General features: G+C 44.0%; 2 protein-coding genes across 3 annotated transcripts in view; one reads left to right on the plus strand and one right to left on the minus strand.

The window, feature by feature from the left end:
- Positions 1 to 18,214, minus strand: part of LOC127615951 (transcription factor BTF3 homolog 4-like) — a 135,699-nt gene that overhangs the window by 89,302 nt on the left and 28,183 nt on the right. The gene's annotated exons all lie outside the window — the stretch shown is intronic.
- On the plus strand, positions 315 to 16,534 carry pigk (phosphatidylinositol glycan anchor biosynthesis, class K). 2 transcript variants are annotated; one of them, XM_052087301.1, is made up of 11 exons: positions 315 to 476; positions 704 to 757; positions 864 to 955; positions 1,313 to 1,448; positions 1,542 to 1,653; positions 1,941 to 2,037; positions 2,655 to 2,772; positions 2,865 to 2,975; positions 3,603 to 3,775; positions 8,748 to 8,823; positions 14,138 to 16,534. In XM_052087301.1, the coding sequence occupies exons 1-11, from the start codon at positions 411 to 413 to the stop codon at positions 14,252 to 14,254; spliced, it is 1,152 nt and encodes a 383-aa protein (XP_051943261.1). In that variant the 5' UTR covers positions 315 to 410; the 3' UTR covers positions 14,255 to 16,534. The 2 variants fall into 2 exon arrangements, with proteins under 2 accessions (XP_051943261.1, XP_051943262.1); XM_052087302.1 differs by lacking the exon at positions 14,138 to 16,534 and adding an exon at positions 9,592 to 10,474.

Below are 18,214 nucleotides of genomic sequence, written 5' to 3' on the forward strand. Positions count from 1 at the left end.
ATTGGGCCGCTTGGCGTCGCCATTCTTGCGCGCTTTGCAGTACTGGATCTGTGACTGAATGCATGGGACTTTCATTAATTGGTAGTACAGATATTTTGGGTCAAATGTGTTCAGTAAAAGTGTAAAGTATGAAAAATTCTCGGATTTGAACTCTATTTTAAATCCCCACCACCACTGAACTGGTAGAGTCTTTGACCTTGTTCTCACCAAACATTCGTTTTACATATACAGTATTAATTGCCAAGACCAAACGGTCGTCGTGTCATAAACTACATACAAGTGATAGTCACACCTGGTAAAACGTGTTGTAGCTCTTATTTTGACACGTCCCAACCGGATGTACTCATTCGAATGACCTAGTACGCTTTTCGCCTAGCCTTCCCTAGTTTTGCAGTTTTCACGGATACATCATGAAAATTCCTACTCTAGTAATTTTATTGAGCGTCTTTTTCTCAACGGACGGCATCAATGTCGCGGTAAGCGTCACTACGTGCTGATAAATCCTGATTATTTGATTCTTTTATTATTTTGGTGACGCGTTTCACCGGTTAGCCTCCTGTGCCATCATGCTCGCTGTCATGTTTTGATCGTTTTCCTGTTAGCTTGCCATAGCTAACAGAAAAATCTTCTGCTCAGTTCTCTAAACTGACATACTATTTAAAACGGATTCATTTACTGCGTCTTTTCTCATTTTTGAAACCAGAACTCGGCGGGGCAGTTCTTCAACAGCAGTCACACCAACAACTGGGCGATTCTGGTCTGTGCACACAGTGATGGAGCGCTGCTTTGAACACTTTTTGACAATGTAGAAATGCTCTTATGCATTCCTTTCTCACTTCTCTGTACATGTGTGCTTTTAACAGGCGTGCACGTCCAGATTCTGGTTCAACTATCGTCATGTGGCCAACACCCTGTCCGTGTACAGGAGCGTCAAACGTCTTGGTATCCCTGATAGGTAAATACAACAAACATTTCCGGTTTCAAATTTTGTTGACAGGTAAATACTTTCCTTTCGAATAAAACATTTCCGGTTTCAAATTTGGTCATCAATAGGCGCCAAGGTAGCAGAAAACGGGATCGAGCAGCGACCTGAATTGAAACGATAACGAAAAAAAAAAGATCAAAAGACTTCCTGTTGACCTCTAGAATCGCTACTCACCTGTTTTTGGAAACCTAGCCCTTGTGATTTCATTTTCATTTGAAACCATTTGAAATAATTTTGTCATTCTCAGGTCACAATTTTGCTACACGTTAGCATTCTTACAGTTAGCAATTAGCAATGGATTATTTGACTTTTTGTCTGGTCTACCAGTCAGATCGTGCTGATGCTGGCCGACGACATGGCTTGCAACCACAGGAACCCGAAGCCAGCCACCGTGTTCAGCCACAAGAACATGGAACTGAACGTCTATGGTGATGATGTGGAGGTGGACTACCGAGGTTATGAAGTGCGTTACAAAGACCTAAATTCTGTCCTGTCACCTTTACATCTAGGTATTCATATGGTGAACCTGTGTAATCTTGCTGTTCTCATGTTCTAGGTGAGCGTAGAGAATTTTTTGCGAGTTCTGACCGGGAGGCTTCCTCCAAGCACGCCCCGCTCCAAGCGTCTCCTGTCTGATGATCGAAGCAACATCCTCATTTACCTGACAGGTACAATAGTATAAATGTTAAACTGACATCAAGCCTTTATTAATTGTACAGGCCCTGTTGGAGGTTACATTTTAACAGTCTTTACTTTCACACAGGTGTCAAAACAAGTTAAGTGCAGTAAAATAAAACAATATAAACTACTCACCTGTTGAAGGCGCCTTAAAGACCCATAATGGCCCAACGTAGTTTATTATTTTTAAATTCGTGTTTTTCTGCTGGAGCAGTAGTTCTTTAATATGAACACATTTAATACATTGTTTAAAAATGTATCCATGTGTGTTGTAAAGGACATGGTGGAAATGGCTTCTTAAAGTTCCAGGACTTTGAGGAGATCAGCAATATTGAGTTGGCGGACGCATTTGAACAGATGTGGCAAAAAAGAAGGTAAATAATGTCCTGGTAAATAATCGAAGCAATGTGTGAGATCCCAAGAAATGCAACACGAGTATCTGCGCAGAATATTCCGGAGCAATCATGTGATCGTGGAACCCTAATTATTGCACATTCACAACACGCACACTGTCTATTTACACGTCTTGGTGGGTTTTGCTGTGTTGTGTAGCAAGGCATCGTGTCTTTTGAACAAATATTGCACTTTCTACTAGAAATTCACCAATGCCACTATTTACGAGACTGCAGATGGCATCTGCTTAAAAAAAAAAATCCTCCACCACACTCATGTTAACTAAAAGTTCCTTGCAATTATGTCAGAGTCCACTTGACAAGTTTATCTTAGAAGAATCCATCGGCACGTTACTGCGGCAAGAGAAACGTCCACTTGATGGAGGCGTTTGTTTGGATGAAGACTGTTGGTTTTGCTCCCACTATTTGAGAAAATGTTATTTATGAAGGGAGTGTCGGGGGGGGACAGGAGCCAGCCTTTTCTTAGTTGCCATAGCAACAGCTCTATGAAAGACGGTTTTAAGGCTGTGTGCGCGCGTGTGAAATGTTCTCTCCCACTTGAGGATTACTCCTTTGACTCGCTTTCCGTGTGTTGACAGGTACAACGAGCTGCTTTTCATCATCGACACCTGTCAGGGAGCCTCCATGTACGAGAGGTTGTACTCGCCAAACATCATGGCTCTGGCCAGTAGTCAAATCGGAGAAGACTCTTTGTCGGTGGGTTTCCTGCTTGCATGAATATGTGTACATTAAACATTGACATGATTATCCGCGCGATTGTGAAAGTCCGAAGATGTACCGTCTTGCAGCACCAACCAGATTTGGCCATTGGAGTCCATCTGATGGATCGTTACACTTTCTACATGCTGGACTTCCTTGAAGACATCCACCCTGCCAGCAAAACCAATATGAATGATCTGGTGAGCTCATTTCCCTTCTTCTGCTTCTTCATCATGAGACAATATGGTGACAAAAATAGAGTGAAAAGAACGCTGTTATTCTCGATTCTGGGGGGCATATTGACTGAAGCGTGTCGCACATCAATACACCTGGATAATTTTAATTTGTGAAAAGCAGACGTCTCCTTGAAGTGTTTGCCAGCGTTGAAGAGTTCTACAAGGGCTGCCTTCCTCTTTTATCTGCTAAAATCTCTGTGGACTTAAAAAAATCGCCGGATGAAAGTCTCACGCAGGATTGGCTGGCTGCACATGAAACAGAAAATATAATACGATCAAGGGCTGTGACTTTTGACATGGTTCGAAAATGTTGGCTGCATGCCGATCGGACTCGTGGGTCTAGCTTGGCGGCGCCCGCATTTCTTCCTCCCTCTCCTCAATTCCAGCAAATATTCAATGGCCTGAGGAAATAGTCTCAACCTTCCATTTGTGACCTCAAACTAATTACTTTTCCCCATTACTTTTGTTCCGGTGCCTTTCTGAGATCAATGTGACCGATTTGTCAGACCTGCAGCAGTGCATTCTGGGTTCTCTCTCCCAATTCTGAAAAACAGTATGACAGACAACTGTAACTTCTTTGTATCCCCGCAGTTCAAAGTTTGCCCCAAGAGCCAGTGCGTGTCCACTCCGGGCCGCCGCACCGACCTGTTCCAGCGCGACCCGGGAAACGTCCTCATCACCGATTTCTTTGGTAGCGTCCGCAAGGTGGAGATCACCATGGAAACCATCAACTTGACCGAGCCCATAACCCCGATGGAAGACAAGTAAGCCAAACACTCCCTAGTTCCAACGACAAATAAATACTCCCCCCTCAGGAAGTACAAAATAAATAGACGCTGTTGTCCATGCACAGCTAGCTTGGCTAATTTAATTGTAATAACTTGCAATTCTAAGTTATGTCGTGTTAGTAATGCCCCCAGATGGAATACGCATTGCATCTGATTCGTCAAAGTTGGATTTAAAAAAACCTCCCACACGAATCGCATATGAATCGTACTGCATGTCCTTGCAATACGCAGTGGCCGTTATTGCAATCTCAACATGGAGTTAATTGCCGAGCCCACTTGAACTCCTTTTGCGAACCAAAACACCAGATCTAATTCCGATTTGAAGAGGCTATGCATGCGCACATGAGCAAATCACGCTTATCTAAAAGTTTTGAAACCATTCAAAATTACTGTATATGTTTTATGTTCAATAAACAACCCAACCCAACCCAAAATGGTTTCAAAACTTTGTGTACAGGAAGTTGCACAAAAAAAAAATTAGGCTGTAGTAACAAGCCACCAACCACTAGATGGTGGTAGAGACTCTTCAATATCCTTCTGATTGTTCAGGTCTCTCTCGGTTAATTTAATTTCTCATCCCATTTTACCACAAGATGGCACAATACGTCTACTTCACTCAACTACACGAGAATAGAACTCGGTAGAGGATTGAAGGCAAAACAGTCATCATATTTACTGCCTCTTATTAGTAATTAGATGCGCTTGCCATTCCCATGTTAGTCATTGGCCGTTTCGGTTCCCCATGGCAACACACAACTTCCCATATTACTTTATTATTGATTAGTAACAAGCAGATCAATAATGCAGAGCAGAAACACTCGCGCAGCTTTATCGAGTTGCCCCAATTTGATCCCAGAGAGAGATGTTACAATTCTTGTACTGGTACAACAAGTTTTATTCGCAGTTCAACCTCGCAGATGCTTTATATTTTCAATTCCTTCTTTTATTTTTTCTTCTCAGCCCCTCTTGATTGCCTGCTTGCTTCTTTTTTTGTTAAAATAAGTAAAAAATAAAATAAAAGATGAAGCTTAGAATCAATAAAGCTACTTTTGAATCAAGGGAAGTCACCAAAAATAAAAATAAATAAGGATAGTACGTGAATAGACACACAAGCACAAACATTTGCCCTGGTTGCAAATGCTTACTCGTTGAGACACAAATGAATTTCAGCACTAAATTACTTCAATAGTCTTTTAATTAAAAACCCAAACAATAGACAAATTAATTTAGTCACTACTGTTGACTGCACCCCAGCAATCATCATGCAGTGCACTTTTTTATTGTTTTAGTCTATTTTATTTTTTAAAGGGCTGGTTGAGTTGTTGGGGTATTTTTAGACATATCACTAATGAGAAACAATCTTGCATATTGAAGTAATAATGAAAGTCACGTTGGCAGCGAGGCACGCTTGCCTCATGACAATTACCCTTGGGAATTGTTTTTTCTTTGTCTGGGTTGCGGGTACAAAAAAGAAAAAGACTTAAAATAGGTCAATTCATTTGCTGCCACCGCTTTCCAGAGTCTTCCTTCTTTCTGTAAATAAATAAATAAACAGAACCAAACTGTTCCTTCACTGCTGGAGCGCCACTGGGGAAGTCAGATAACACAAATGAAAACGGGGAGCTCCGTGTGTTGCCATAGAGATGGCGTCCCCTCCCCTTTGCACAAGGCACACACAACCCGTTTAGTGTTTGTCCAGTCTAAATAGACCTTTTTTTAAAATAAATAAACATGTAGTATTTTCAATTTCAATGCACCCTTTGGAGGATGGACTATCAGCGGGTGCAAGGATGAGTCAGTCTATGCCAGGCATGTCCAAAGTCCGGCCCGCGGGCCAAATCCGGCCCGCGGTCGAATTTCATCCGGCCCTCGGCCCCTGTCATAAAATCAGTGCCATCTGTCCCGCAGGTCGGGCGCAATGGAACACGTGTTGCATTGACTGAGGTCTCGTAGATTGGTGAGTGATGTTTCATAGAGTACTGCTTCCCTCTAGTGGCTAAATGAGTAATAGCATTCACTAAATGAGTAATAGCATTTAGACACTAGAGGGCATCACTCACAGTTAACAAGACATCACTCCGTGTTTATATTGACTGATATGTCATATTGCAAATGATCCTTGCAGTTGTGGATATGTGTATTGCTTGTTCATTTCCCTGTTGTTCGAGTCAAAGGTTTTGTGACTATTGAAAAGTCATGGTGATACATTTTATGTTTCAAATCAGCCAATTTGCACTCAGACTTCTGTTTAAGAAAAAGTCAAGTGAATAAGCAGTTGCATGTGATATACCCGTTTCAAATGAACCAAAAGAAATTCTTAAGATTGTTGAAATTAAAATCAAAATGGAAATGTGAAACAGACTGGCTTACTAAAATTTGTTGAACAATATTGTTGTTCAATCTAAAGAATGTCAGCCAAGGTCGGCCCCCTGACATTTTACCACATAAAATCTGGCCCCCTTGGCAAAAAGTTTGGACACCCCTGGTCTATGCCAATTGAATGGTACTTTATCTCCCCGCACCCCCCTTGAGGGCGTCTCCTCAATTTACAAATCCCCGAATTAAACCACTGGGTTGAAAAGTCTTCCTGGCCAATTAAATGGAACACAAAGTTAAACACTGTAGTTGGCTTATGCAGCCCCCCCCCCCCCCGAAAAGTGCACCACAGTTTTGAAATACGCTATGTGTTTCCCACCAGTGGACGATGGGTGGGAGAGTGAGTCTGAGCCAATTAAATGATATGTGCACTTGAATAAGTTATCACATGCATCCTTAGGGTGGTGCACCATAATTTGAGAGTGGGAAGTCTGTTCAATTAAACTGCAGCCTCGCTGTCTTGCTGAATCCTCACATTACTAAAATTACGGTACTACTTTTCAAGGAAGAACCCCCCCCCCCCTCCTGCATTGTCTGTTTACAACTAATGGATGTAGCAGGGGGTTAAAGTTGAATAATCCCGTGCTCCCCTTGTTTGGCGAATATCTGATGGGTGCGTGGTGTATTCAATGTTCCACATTTTTATTTAATGAGACGTGTCAACGGGATCTTATAAAAAATTGCACTGCATTAATCGATACTTTGGGGGCTACTCTTCACTCCTCGTCTCTCATTGCAGCCCTCTTCAAGAGGCCATTTTGGCTCGCCGCAAGCTGCTCTTCCATTAAGTGAATTGCACTTGATTGAGAGGACCCATTAATAAAACATGCCATTCCTTCTTTTTCTACTCTAGCCCGAATAATATAATGACCTTGTGCGGCGTTAGTCACATCCTGTTGACCAAAAAACTTGAGCGAATGAGGGTTTCGCCATCATGATCGCCGAGTTCATTTTCCAAGTGATTCGTGGATTGATTGATTTGATTAGTGACTCAGTCAGCCCAAATTTTTGGAGTGGAGTTTACATTAAAAAGGGAGTTAGTTTGACCTGAAGATGGCAGCTGCAGACAGCAAGGCTACGCCCATTTGAGATACATCCATAATAAAGTGGAAAGTGCTCTCAATTGAATTGCCTCAACGTGTTGTGGACCTGGGGCCATTTATTTCTGTCTGTCGTTTTCGGTATCATCCTTATTTGTCAAGAGCACACACATACACACACACATTTGACTTCTGCATTTGACTGATAGTAGTACACAACATAAACAATCGCACACGACGTATATTTAAATACAAGCTACTTTGTTTTAGAAACCTCAGCAGTGCTAATGCTAGCAGTCGGGAAAAAAACACGCTAATAGAAAATGACATCACCTTCTGGGAGTGATGTTCCTGCAAATAACGAATATTCACACAAAAACTCTGTCGTGATTATTTTGATTGATTGAAATTACGATTATTCATTGATTTCAAGACTTGATATGTACTCATCTAGCAAAACTCACCTTTAAATATAACTTGGAAAAACAACCAGAAAATAAATTAAAAAGATCCCTGCAACATCGCTTCTATTATCTGATGCTATATTCCTTGTTTGAGCTCATAAATTGTCACCCGATGATTATTTTTTTAATCTACTTTGTCCATCGAAGAACTCCACGTTGAAATTGTCAACCATTAGTATGCAGCCATACTGCTTTTTGAGAGTGTTATTGTTGTTGTGAAGAATTGATGCCAATTCAATTTGAAGGGTACCTGCAAGAAAAGAAACACGATTAAATCAGATTGTTCAATAAAGTACTTCCATTGTAACGAATTTAATGGATTCTCGCCAGGCTTGTGCGCACAAATGCTTTTAGAGCTATCACAGAAGTGTCAGCCTGCTTTTGCCTTTTACACGGAACCCAGCAAAGGCAGGATAGTGCAGCATCAGCCGGAAAAGCGCAACAGCCTGGTTTCACACACAGACACGGCACCACCGATCGTTACACCGTATGAAATCATTGTCATTCCAGATTGGATTTGTGCTCGCAAAACGCTGCTTGTGGACATGCTCTCACGATCCTTTGTAAAACGTACAAGTCCATATCCCCTGTCATCACACAAATATTAGTTTATCCATCCATCCATTTTCCGAACCGCTTGATCCTCACTAGGGTCGCGGGGGGTGCTGGAGCCTATCCCAGCAGTCTCTGGGCAGTAGGCGGGGCACACCCTGAATCAGTTGCCAGCCAATCGCAGGGCTCACATAGACGAACAACCATTCGCACTCACACTCACACCTAGGGACAATTTAGAGTGTTCAATCAGCCTGCCACGCATATTTTTGGAATGTGGGAGGAAACCGGAGCACCCGTAGAAAACCCACGCAGGCCCGGGGAGACCATGCAAACTCCACACAGGGAGGCCGGAGCTGGAATCGAACCCGGTACCTCTGCACTGTGAAGCCCACGTGCTAACCACTGGACTACCGGGCCGCCATATTAGTTTATTGTTTTATGAAATATGAAAAAAAGTATGCCTTTAAAAAAAAAAAAAAAATTGTTTGTCCCCCCCCCCCCCCCCCCCTCTAGTTCCGAAAGCGGGGAGCTGCAAAACGAGTCACGCTCGTACGCGGATCAGCTGCCAGTGTCTGAAATCATTCATCAGGTAAGAGACACACAAACAGCCCCGCTGTACAACACACACACACACACACACACACACACACACACACACACACAGACACCTATTAGGACCCAAATCATTCCGACCTCGTCTTCATGTCACTCCGCCTACGTCCATACTTCATTTGGAGATTTCTCAGAAAGTTGTCTTTGTGCCGTTTCCATGGCTACAGTGGCAACTGCAACGCGAGTCCCGGTTCTCCTCGGTGCAAAGGGGGCAACCTTGAAATCCGGCACAATAGACGTGCTCGATTGCGACTGGCGAATGTGCGCAGACAGTGTGTGCTTTTCACAGTTGTCGCCAGCGTATTTTTATGTAATAATTTACAATTTCCTTAAAAGTCACCCAAAAAAAGGCGGGGGAGGGGGGGGGGGAATCAAATTTTACACCTTTGAAGCCTGAAATGTGGCAAAATGTCAAAAGGTTTAAAGGGGCGGGCGAGTTCTTTTGCAAGCCAATGCACGTGTCCCTTTTTTTCCCCCTCCTCGTGATAAACATCTGTCTTTCAGTAAGAGTATCTGCAATTTCCGTTCAGAATTGATTATGTAAAGTGCTACTGTCGAGGATAAGCACATCCCCGCGGACACTTTGAATGGTGTCCCTTTGCAAAAAAGTCAATACTTTTCAAGGTCCCCGGGTTTCTTCGGGGCAGTCAGTCTGTCATATTTGCTCGTTTGCGTCACATTTTACTGGCCCTTTGATTCATTTCCCAGTCTTTGTCATGCCGGTAAATGCATAGACGTATTATAGATTGCGTGGCCCCAGTGATCCCTGCCACAGATGTTGGATTATATTCTTGCACTCCTGTTGGTGCTTCACCGCACGAGTAATCTCCCCGTGGCCTCATATCCGACCATCTGCACTCGGGCTCATCTGACCCGACGCCCCCCCCCGCAGCTTATTGACGTCTCGCCTCCCCCTTAGATTTGTCGTGGCGCCGCGCGAGTCCCTCGACGAGACCTCTTTGTACTTGAAACTCGGATGCATTCTAGCAATGAAGTCGGATGCCAGTCAGCTTGGCACCGATTTAATGTCTTGAATATGCCCAAGAGGGTCTGCCGCCGGTGGCGACAAAACCCAAATCCAATCATTGATTGTCTTCTCGGCGCTCAGCAAAGCATTTGCCTCTTCGCTACGGGAGCATGCGCCGACTTGTAAATAGGGCAGTCGTCAGAATGACCAATATGCTTAAAAAAAATGTGGATGTGAAGACTTGATTAATGTACTGTCACTGGTGGCAGGATGAGACCCCCCCCCCTCGCTTCCAAGCCCACTTGTCCCTCCCTATTGACTCGATTTTACGATTGCTGGAAAGAACTCTCATTCGCTATTCTCTTGTGTATTTTACTTTATTTCATAATTTGACATGCCGTTCGTCAGCTTCGGAATCGTTATTTATGCTTACGGCGGCTCGACGATACGCCTCCACAGAATTGAGGGCAATGAAAATGCAAACGGTGAAAATGAATTGCGGTCGCACTGGGATCACTCACGCTCTTTTCAAAGTGGACGTGGGCTGCGTGGATCAGAGTCCTTCGCCAACCCACCCAGATTAGCACTTACAATGTGCCTCTACTCGGACAGAATGTATGATGGAGTGGAAAACGACAAATAAATACGTTTTGTATGAGTATGAGGCATTCTCATATTTGGGTATCTACCGCGGCCAAGGTAAGGTTCACATTCGCTACAGTAAAAGAAACGTAAGGTGCAGCACGGATGTGCTGTTCTGAAAACCTGTCCAGAAAAATCCAAGTCCGAATACACGCGCCGTTGCAGGCCTATTGCTGATGGCGAGCACGTCAAGGTGTTTGAGCGCAATGCAACCGCTCCGTAACATAAATTGCAGCCACTTTCAACCTTGGGAGCGTTCGTGTTCAAGGTGCTTCAGATGACCGTCAGCATCTCATGTTAATTATCTCCAATCAATCTGATGTCTTTGCCATTAATTGATTTTGACCAGCGGATTGAATATGCAACACAAAGTCTGTTTAATGGAGGTAGGCCGCTTCAATGAATGGTTCAATCAGTGAAGGTCACCAAACGGGCAGCCTTCCTCCTAGGCTTCACTCGTTCATCATCAGTCTGCTGAATCATTTTTGTTGTTCAATTTCTTTATTCTTTATAATAATAATAATAATAATAGGGCGGCCCGGTAGTCCAGTGGTTAGCACGTCGGCTTCACAGTGCAGAGGTACCGGGTTCGATTCCAGCTCCGGCCTCCCTGTGTGGAGTTTGCATGTTCTCCCCGGGCCTGCGTGGGTTTTCTCCGGGTGCTCCGGTTTCCTCCCACATTCCAAAAATATGCATGGCAGGCTGATTGAACACTCTAAATTGTCCCTAGGTGTGAGTGTGAGCGTGGATGGTTGTTCGTCTATGTGTGCCCTGCGATTGGCTGGCAACCGATTCAGGGTGTCCCCCGCCTACTGCCCGGAGACGGCTGGGATGGGCTCCAGCACCCCCCGCGACCCTAGTGAGGATCAAGCGGTACGGAAGATGAATGAATGAATGAATGAATGAATAAATAAATTGCTTGTCGAAAAAATGTGTTTCTCTTGTAAAAGTGTACATTTTCATAAATGACAAGGCATGAAGCCTTGTTGGCGGGTGACTTGCCCTTCTATTAATGTCCTTTAAAATAATCTGTCATGCATCACCATTCTTTCTTTCTCTCCATGTATGTATAAAATATCACCCAACTTTCTTGTCACAGGACACTCTAAAAGGCATACAATCTTGTGACACTGTCATGCACAAGTCTGAAAAAAAAAGCCGCAGGGTGACAGTGTAACAAAGCATGACGGCAGCGCGCTTCGCAGAAGCCTGAAAAAGCACACGTGGTAGAGAATGAGCAATGTCACAAAAATCCCGAGAAAGAAGCAAAACGACAACGTGACAGCAATGCGCTCAGATTGAGAGAAGCGAAACAGCAGTACAGAAAAAGCCTGAAAAAGTACAAAAGTAAGAGTGGGAATGTTTTTTTATTTTCACATCGTGCTCACTACTTGCTCATTTCGCTGGGCTGAGGCCGTATGTTCCTCTCGTTCCTGCTAACAGCGCCGCTGCTGATTTGGGTTTGGGTCACTGGCGCGACATCTCCCATGCGCATGTCCTCCCACACTGGAGGCTCACAGGTCAACCGCTCCTGATGTTCGCACGCTCTCAAATCTGGTCTCGTCAACATAGACGGGTTTGCTATCTGTGGCGTCGAGAGCGCAGCAAAGCTTACTTGTCGTGAAGACATGACACGTACCCAAATTCTAATCCAGTAAATTATTATCATAGCTGGGGGCCGGCTCATTTGCTAGTGACGCTCAAGAAGTCACTTTTAATATACAGAGAATTGCGGTGTTCCTCAGGGAACTGTCCAAGTCCCACTGTCCTGTGATCATACGCTTGCGTCACATCCATAAGCCCGGTTGTTCATTTAAACCTAAGTTTGTAGCGAAGACCTTCCTAAAACCCGTCCAAGATGTTGACTTGAAGTGTTGCATTGCATCTGATTGTTATCTCGATACATTATCGATACACCATCGTTGGATATCGAAGCGATCTATCACTTTGGCATCAAGCTATGAGAAGCTTAGCACTCATTGATGATTGTGATAATTGTGCAAGATGAAACTTGAAATGTCCACGCTTTTGTCAAACAGTAATGGGCAATGTCAGCGAGAGAGTCAGCCGCGGTATTCCTCAGGTATATGTCCTCTGCCCACGGTACTTCTCCCATACACCGGCTTCACATCCGTTGGGTTTTATTAAGCCAAAAGGCCGCATTCCTAGTTCAGAGAACTCGAACTTTTTGAGTTGTTGCAACTCAAATCTTTTGAGTAACCGTATCAAAAAATATAAGTTGGATATACTCAGAACATTGAAGTTCATAGAACTTGAACTTTTGAGTTAACCAACTCAAAAAAAGTGATTATTTTTAAACCACTGTAACATGATGCAGTTGGAACACGAGCACGCTGCTGAAATATCCATCCATCCATTTTCTGTTGTCCTCACTCAGGTCACTTAAGCTTTAGCCTAGCCCACAAAATAATTTTAAAAAAACTGAAATGATTGATCGGTCATTTTATTGGTTCTCCCCCAACACATAAATTCAACTATTTTCTCGCCTTAAAACTGGCAAGCTGATGCTCGAACATGCCCTGAGGACCCCCCCCCCCCCCCCCCGCCCTATCCCCTCAAAAACTAGAAGCCATTTGCATTCAGTGTCTGGAGAGAAGCCCCATTGATTCCTCTTGATTGGGCAATTAAAATGTATTTTCAGTCCAACATAGGCGAGATTTACTGAGGCCTTGTATCTTTTGACAGTGGTAATTGGTAGCATTGTCACGTAACTTGCTGTGAAGATGAGCTTATTGCATATGTAAGCACTGAGATTTCTCCTTCCCTAACCAATAATGCCGTCCTCCCTTAATTATCGCACGGTGTCGAGGACCGAGCCATTTGCTCTCTTTCGTCATGTTGTGAATCACGACTCGGAGCAATCGCACCGGTAATCGTTCGAAACGAACCGAATGAGACACGTGTGAACGAAGCCCTCTGATAGCTTCAAAGTTAACTTTGCTGTCGGTCCTCTGCAAGTTGGTCTCCCCGCTGTCAGCTTGGCCATTTGCGGTGTCGATGTTTACTGCTCCGCAAACGTCGCCGTCCTTCATTTCTCCCTCATTGAGCCAGACAGACACCGCACTTCCTGTTCAGGTGTACCCAACCACGCACGGTGTTCTATCCCCAGTGCTTGTCTTGCCAAGTCTTGGAGTCTGTGGATGGTTGGGGGGAGGGGGGGGCATTATCCACCTTCTGACTGGATAATGTCAGCTTGTGTGCAGAGGAACACCAGAAATTTCTTAAGTGCTTCCTGGCTGTGTATGTATAGCTTTGTCCCCCCCATTTTTCTCTTTCTCCCAATCCTCCTTTAAAAGATTTTTTTAAAAAGACGTTAACTCATCGGGGTGCGGAATATTGCTGTCACATTAGCATATAAATGTGCTCCTTGTGATGCGCGTTTTAATACGAGGAGAAGATTTAAAAGTATAATCATACACAAAATGATGATGTGCCACCGAACGGCACAAACACGAGACGAGGGAGGGGTACTGATGATGCGTGCGTGCGTGCGCGCGTGCGTGCGTGCGTGTTTTCCTGCTTTTGCCTGCCTGCCTTTGTGAAGGACGGCGCAATCAGCGGTCGCCTCAACGGGAGAAATATGCTCACTATTACTAAACTGCGTTCTCCCTTCTCGTCCTCCTCCATTCCCGTGTCGCCTCACCTCACCGCCACTTTGTAGAAGCCCAAACAGAAAGACTGGCACCCTCCCGATGGCTTCATCCTTGGCCTCTGGACCCTCATCCTGCTTGTGTTTTTCAAAACGTACGGCATGAAGCACCTCAAACACATCTTCTGAGACGGCCGCCGCGGAGAGGTCGCCAAGCCTTTCAGAAAGCCGCATCGAAAAAAGGAAACTTGAAAAATGGAGGGCAACACAACTGTTGTGTGAGCACAGTTGCTTGTTTTTTTACACTGAGATGTTTGTTAATGTTTTTGGGGGGGGGGTTTCTATTTAAATTGGAAGTTTTAAGTTATGACGATGGTTTGCATGGAAACGCGCTTCTTTGCACAATGTAGGTTGGATGTACCTTGCAGGTCTCATGGCCGGCTTCTTATTACTAACAGCGTTCATGTGTTTTCACATAAACAAATCCCTGGATAGGAGAGGCACTCGAGCCTGATGAAAAGAGCTAAACCGCCAGTAAATGACCAACCCTCCCGAAAATGTTAGTAATTGCTTCCATTAATAGTTTAAATTGTAACTGAACCTAGAAATTTTGAAACTCTGTTTACGACAGCAGCCTTAAATTGAATGAAACCAAAGATTAAGCATTTTTTTGGTTTGTTTTTAAGGACCAAGCCTTTGGTTTGTTTTTAAGGACCAAGCCTTAAAAACAAACCCCCAAAAAAAGCTAAAATATTCTTAAAAACAACTGGCAGTTTTTTTTCCCCCGAAAGACTGTACAACACGGTTTGTCGACATTCGGGATTTTGTCATGGAGAAAATCTGGCAAGCTGTACATGGATGAGGCGACTGTTCAAAGCTATCCTTCAAAATATGCTAATAGCTTCAGGTTAGGTTTCAGAGAAAAATCTTACTGAAGAATTCCCCCAAATGAGCCACAATCAGAGAGGCGGTTGATCTTGCCACATGGAAGACAATAGGCTGGGAAATTTTTTAGTCTTCCCTCCTTGCTTGTGGGTACAGCATGGCCTTTGCTCACTCAGCTAATGCATGAAAGTTTGACCAAAAGTCCTGAGTGTCAGGTACTCCACCATTTCGGAATCAGACTTTGGCTTGAGTCGGCCATTTTGCCCATTTTCGAGACTTTAATCCGATTGGACCCAAATTTGAACCACCTATATGAGCTAAACGGACGTCGCCAGATTTGCGATATCATTTCAGTGCGGCAATGGAATCGGAAGATTTGAAAGTGAAAACGCTTGGGAGTAAAAATGGGAATTGTGTGACTTGGACGGTGTAGCGTATACCCCAGCCTAAGTGTGCATCGAAGCATGTCCTTGAATAAGAATTTAATCACTTTTAGCGGATGTTCTGCTCAGCATATTTTGTCTATTTTTGCGTCCAAACCGCCGGGCCTGCCAGAGATTAAAACGTGGGATAGGGGACATCTGATTGGTGGCGACTGGTGCTGCTGAGAGAGGACTTTGTTACATCTCCGCTGTCAGCGCACATTACACCCCCTGACCGTCATATCGTGGATAACAATCCCCACATAATACCGTCTCCCAACTTTCTATTCACCAAATTGCCCTCCCGGTGGAAACATCCATTAGCTTCCCGGCTGCCGCGGCGCCCTTGACTGACGGCTCTTTCTGTGGCCGTTCGCAGTCGGGCGATAAGTTGGGCGATAAGCCAGTAAGCCTCGGTGGCTGTCCCGAACGGATCCTCTGATATAATGGGCCTTTTTTTTTCGTTTCTCGATTCCCCCTTTCTTTCCTGGCGTGACACTACATCATTGCCGAGAGGACTGATTGATGTTTAACGCGCACCGGCGCCTAGCCTCTCCAAAACCAGACAGCTGCTGCATCAGCCACCCGGGTGCCTTTCCTCTTTATACATTATTAATACCGTGCTCATCTCTTCCCTTCCTTTTTCCGTCCCTTTTTATTTCCTGCCTTACAATTCCCACAGCTCCTTTGCCGTTTTTTTGGTGGAGCGAAACATGTTATACTCCCTCATGTTGGCAAGATGCCGGTTGCCCTGATTATAGATGAATCAAAAGAACACATTTGTCTCCCTACTGCTCACAACTGACAGTATTGAGCTTTCTTAATTACGAGGGGAGACGCCTTTTACAAGTGCCTCCTTTTGAAGGTGATGAGATGGTGTACGATTTTTTTGGGGGCCATCTTGGCTCAACGAAACTTTATTTGGAACTTGTGCCACTTGTGCGACTACATCCGAGCTACAAGTTGTATGGCGGGACTAGCAAACTCCCAAGCTTTCCCCCCTGGAGTCTTGACACACTTTCCCAAACCACTTCAATCATTTCCAGTGATTCAAAGTGTATCGGATTGACATCTTTCTTTATAACTTGACTACTGATTTCTGTCCGTGTTGTATGTCGGTGAAGGATCTTCATAAATAATAAAAACAAATGTTAAAAAGGAATTTTTTTGTTGTTGTTGTCTGTCACTTGGCCGGTTGCCTGAGCAAATCCATCAACACGTGCAAGTAATTATCATTTCAATTTGGCAGGTGCGGCAACAAGCTTGTTGCGAAAACATCACCCCTGAGTCCTGTCAAAAAGTTTTATCTAAGGTAGCGGAGAATTTAATAGCTTATTGATTTGGCGCCGGAATGGTGAATAGATTTTGGCAGACAAGGTCAACCTCACTTGAGCGAACATCCCCCCCTCCCACCTCCCCGCCACTTCTTCCTCTTTTTTTCCTTCCCCGCCCGTATAACGGAACATTTCTTATGCCAAGAAGAACTTTTATTGATGTCTTTTCAAAATAAGTTGGCACAGAAAATGAGCTGGCAAAGAATTTTGCATGAATTAGTGGTTGAAATCATACTCATCTTAAAAATAGATTTTCATGTCTGCTTTCTACGGGACGTCTTCTTAAAATGTCCGATCAAATATACCATTGAGTGACTTAAAAAAGGGTTAGCTAATATTTGGATCGCATGTCAAAGTAATGATCGATTAATATATATATATAGGGCGGCCCGGTAGTCCAGTGGTTAGCACGTCGGCTTCACCGTGCAGAGGTACCGGGTTCGATTCCAGCTCCGGCCTCCCTGTGTGGAGTTTGCATGTTCTCCCCGGGCCTGCGTGGGTTTTCTCCGGGTGCTCCGGTTTCCTCCCACATTCCAAAAACATGCGTGGCAGGCTGATTGAACACTCTAAATTGTCCCTAGGTGTGAGTGTGAGCGTGGATGGTTGTTCGTCTATGTGTGCCCTGCGATTGGCTGGCAACTGATTCAGGGTGTCCCCCGCCTACTGCCCGAAGACTGCTGGGATAGGCTCCAGCACTATATTATATATATATATGCACTATATTCAGTACCTTGGTGCTGCTACTTTTAAAGGTCAAAATCCCATGCAAAAAAAAAAAACAGTGTTCGTGAGTTTGAACATTGAATATCTATCGGTGTGTATTCGATCTCTAATATGAAAAATCTAAAATAAATATGGGTTGAAATTGATTTCCAACTTCTTTGGAATTGGGGTTAGTGTGGCCTAAGCAAAAAAAAAAAACCCAAACAAACACTGACTTAAAATCCATTTTAATTGATGAAAATGCAGGACCGAAAAATATTTGACATATATTTCTCAGTATGTGGAAGAAAAAAATGACATGGAAGAAGCGGTGATTTGGTAAAATACCAAATGTCTACATTTGTCATCGTAACTCGCTAGCCATATAGGCAGCATCGGACTAAAGTCAAATTTTTATATATATATATATATATATATATATACTAGCTGGTTCGCCGCCCTCTGGGCGGCTCATCAGCTAGTTCCTGCGGAAGGCTGGTAAGGTGGGCCTTCGAACCACAAAAGTGTTGTTGCTTGGTTCAACTTTTTGTTCATCTTCATTGCTTATCGCGAAAATAAAGAGATGTTTAGCTCTACTAAATAACTAACAATTTCATTGCAATGCTTGTGGGTAGACAACATTTTTTCGCTAAGATGCCCGCGCGATCGTAGTGAGCCACTGCCTGAGCGGCGCAGTGGCGGCGCGGTGAAGTAGGTACGTTTTGAAAAGGGACAGACGGAAGGACAGACCGCGTGCGGGACGACGCGCAATATATATATATATATGAAATATATTATATATAATA

Source organism: Hippocampus zosterae, chromosome 15 (assembly GCF_025434085.1).
Source record: "Hippocampus zosterae strain Florida chromosome 15, ASM2543408v3, whole genome shotgun sequence".
In the NCBI taxonomy this organism is placed as follows: domain Eukaryota; kingdom Metazoa; phylum Chordata; class Actinopteri; order Syngnathiformes; family Syngnathidae; genus Hippocampus; species Hippocampus zosterae.

What these genes read in the sequence shown, in the direction of transcription:
- pigk (XM_052087301.1), top strand. Translation starts at nt 411, where the DNA reads ATGAAAATTCCTACTCTAGTAATTTTATTGAGCGTCTTTTTCTCAACG. An exon ending in CCAACAACTGGGCGATTCTG is followed by an intron (nt 758 to 863) that starts GTCTGTGCACAC and finishes TGCTTTTAACAG; the next exon opens with GCGTGCACGTCCAGATTCTG. An exon ending in CAGATGTGGCAAAAAAGAAG is followed by an intron (nt 2,038 to 2,654) that starts GTAAATAATGTC and finishes GTGTGTTGACAG; the next exon opens with GTACAACGAGCTGCTTTTCA.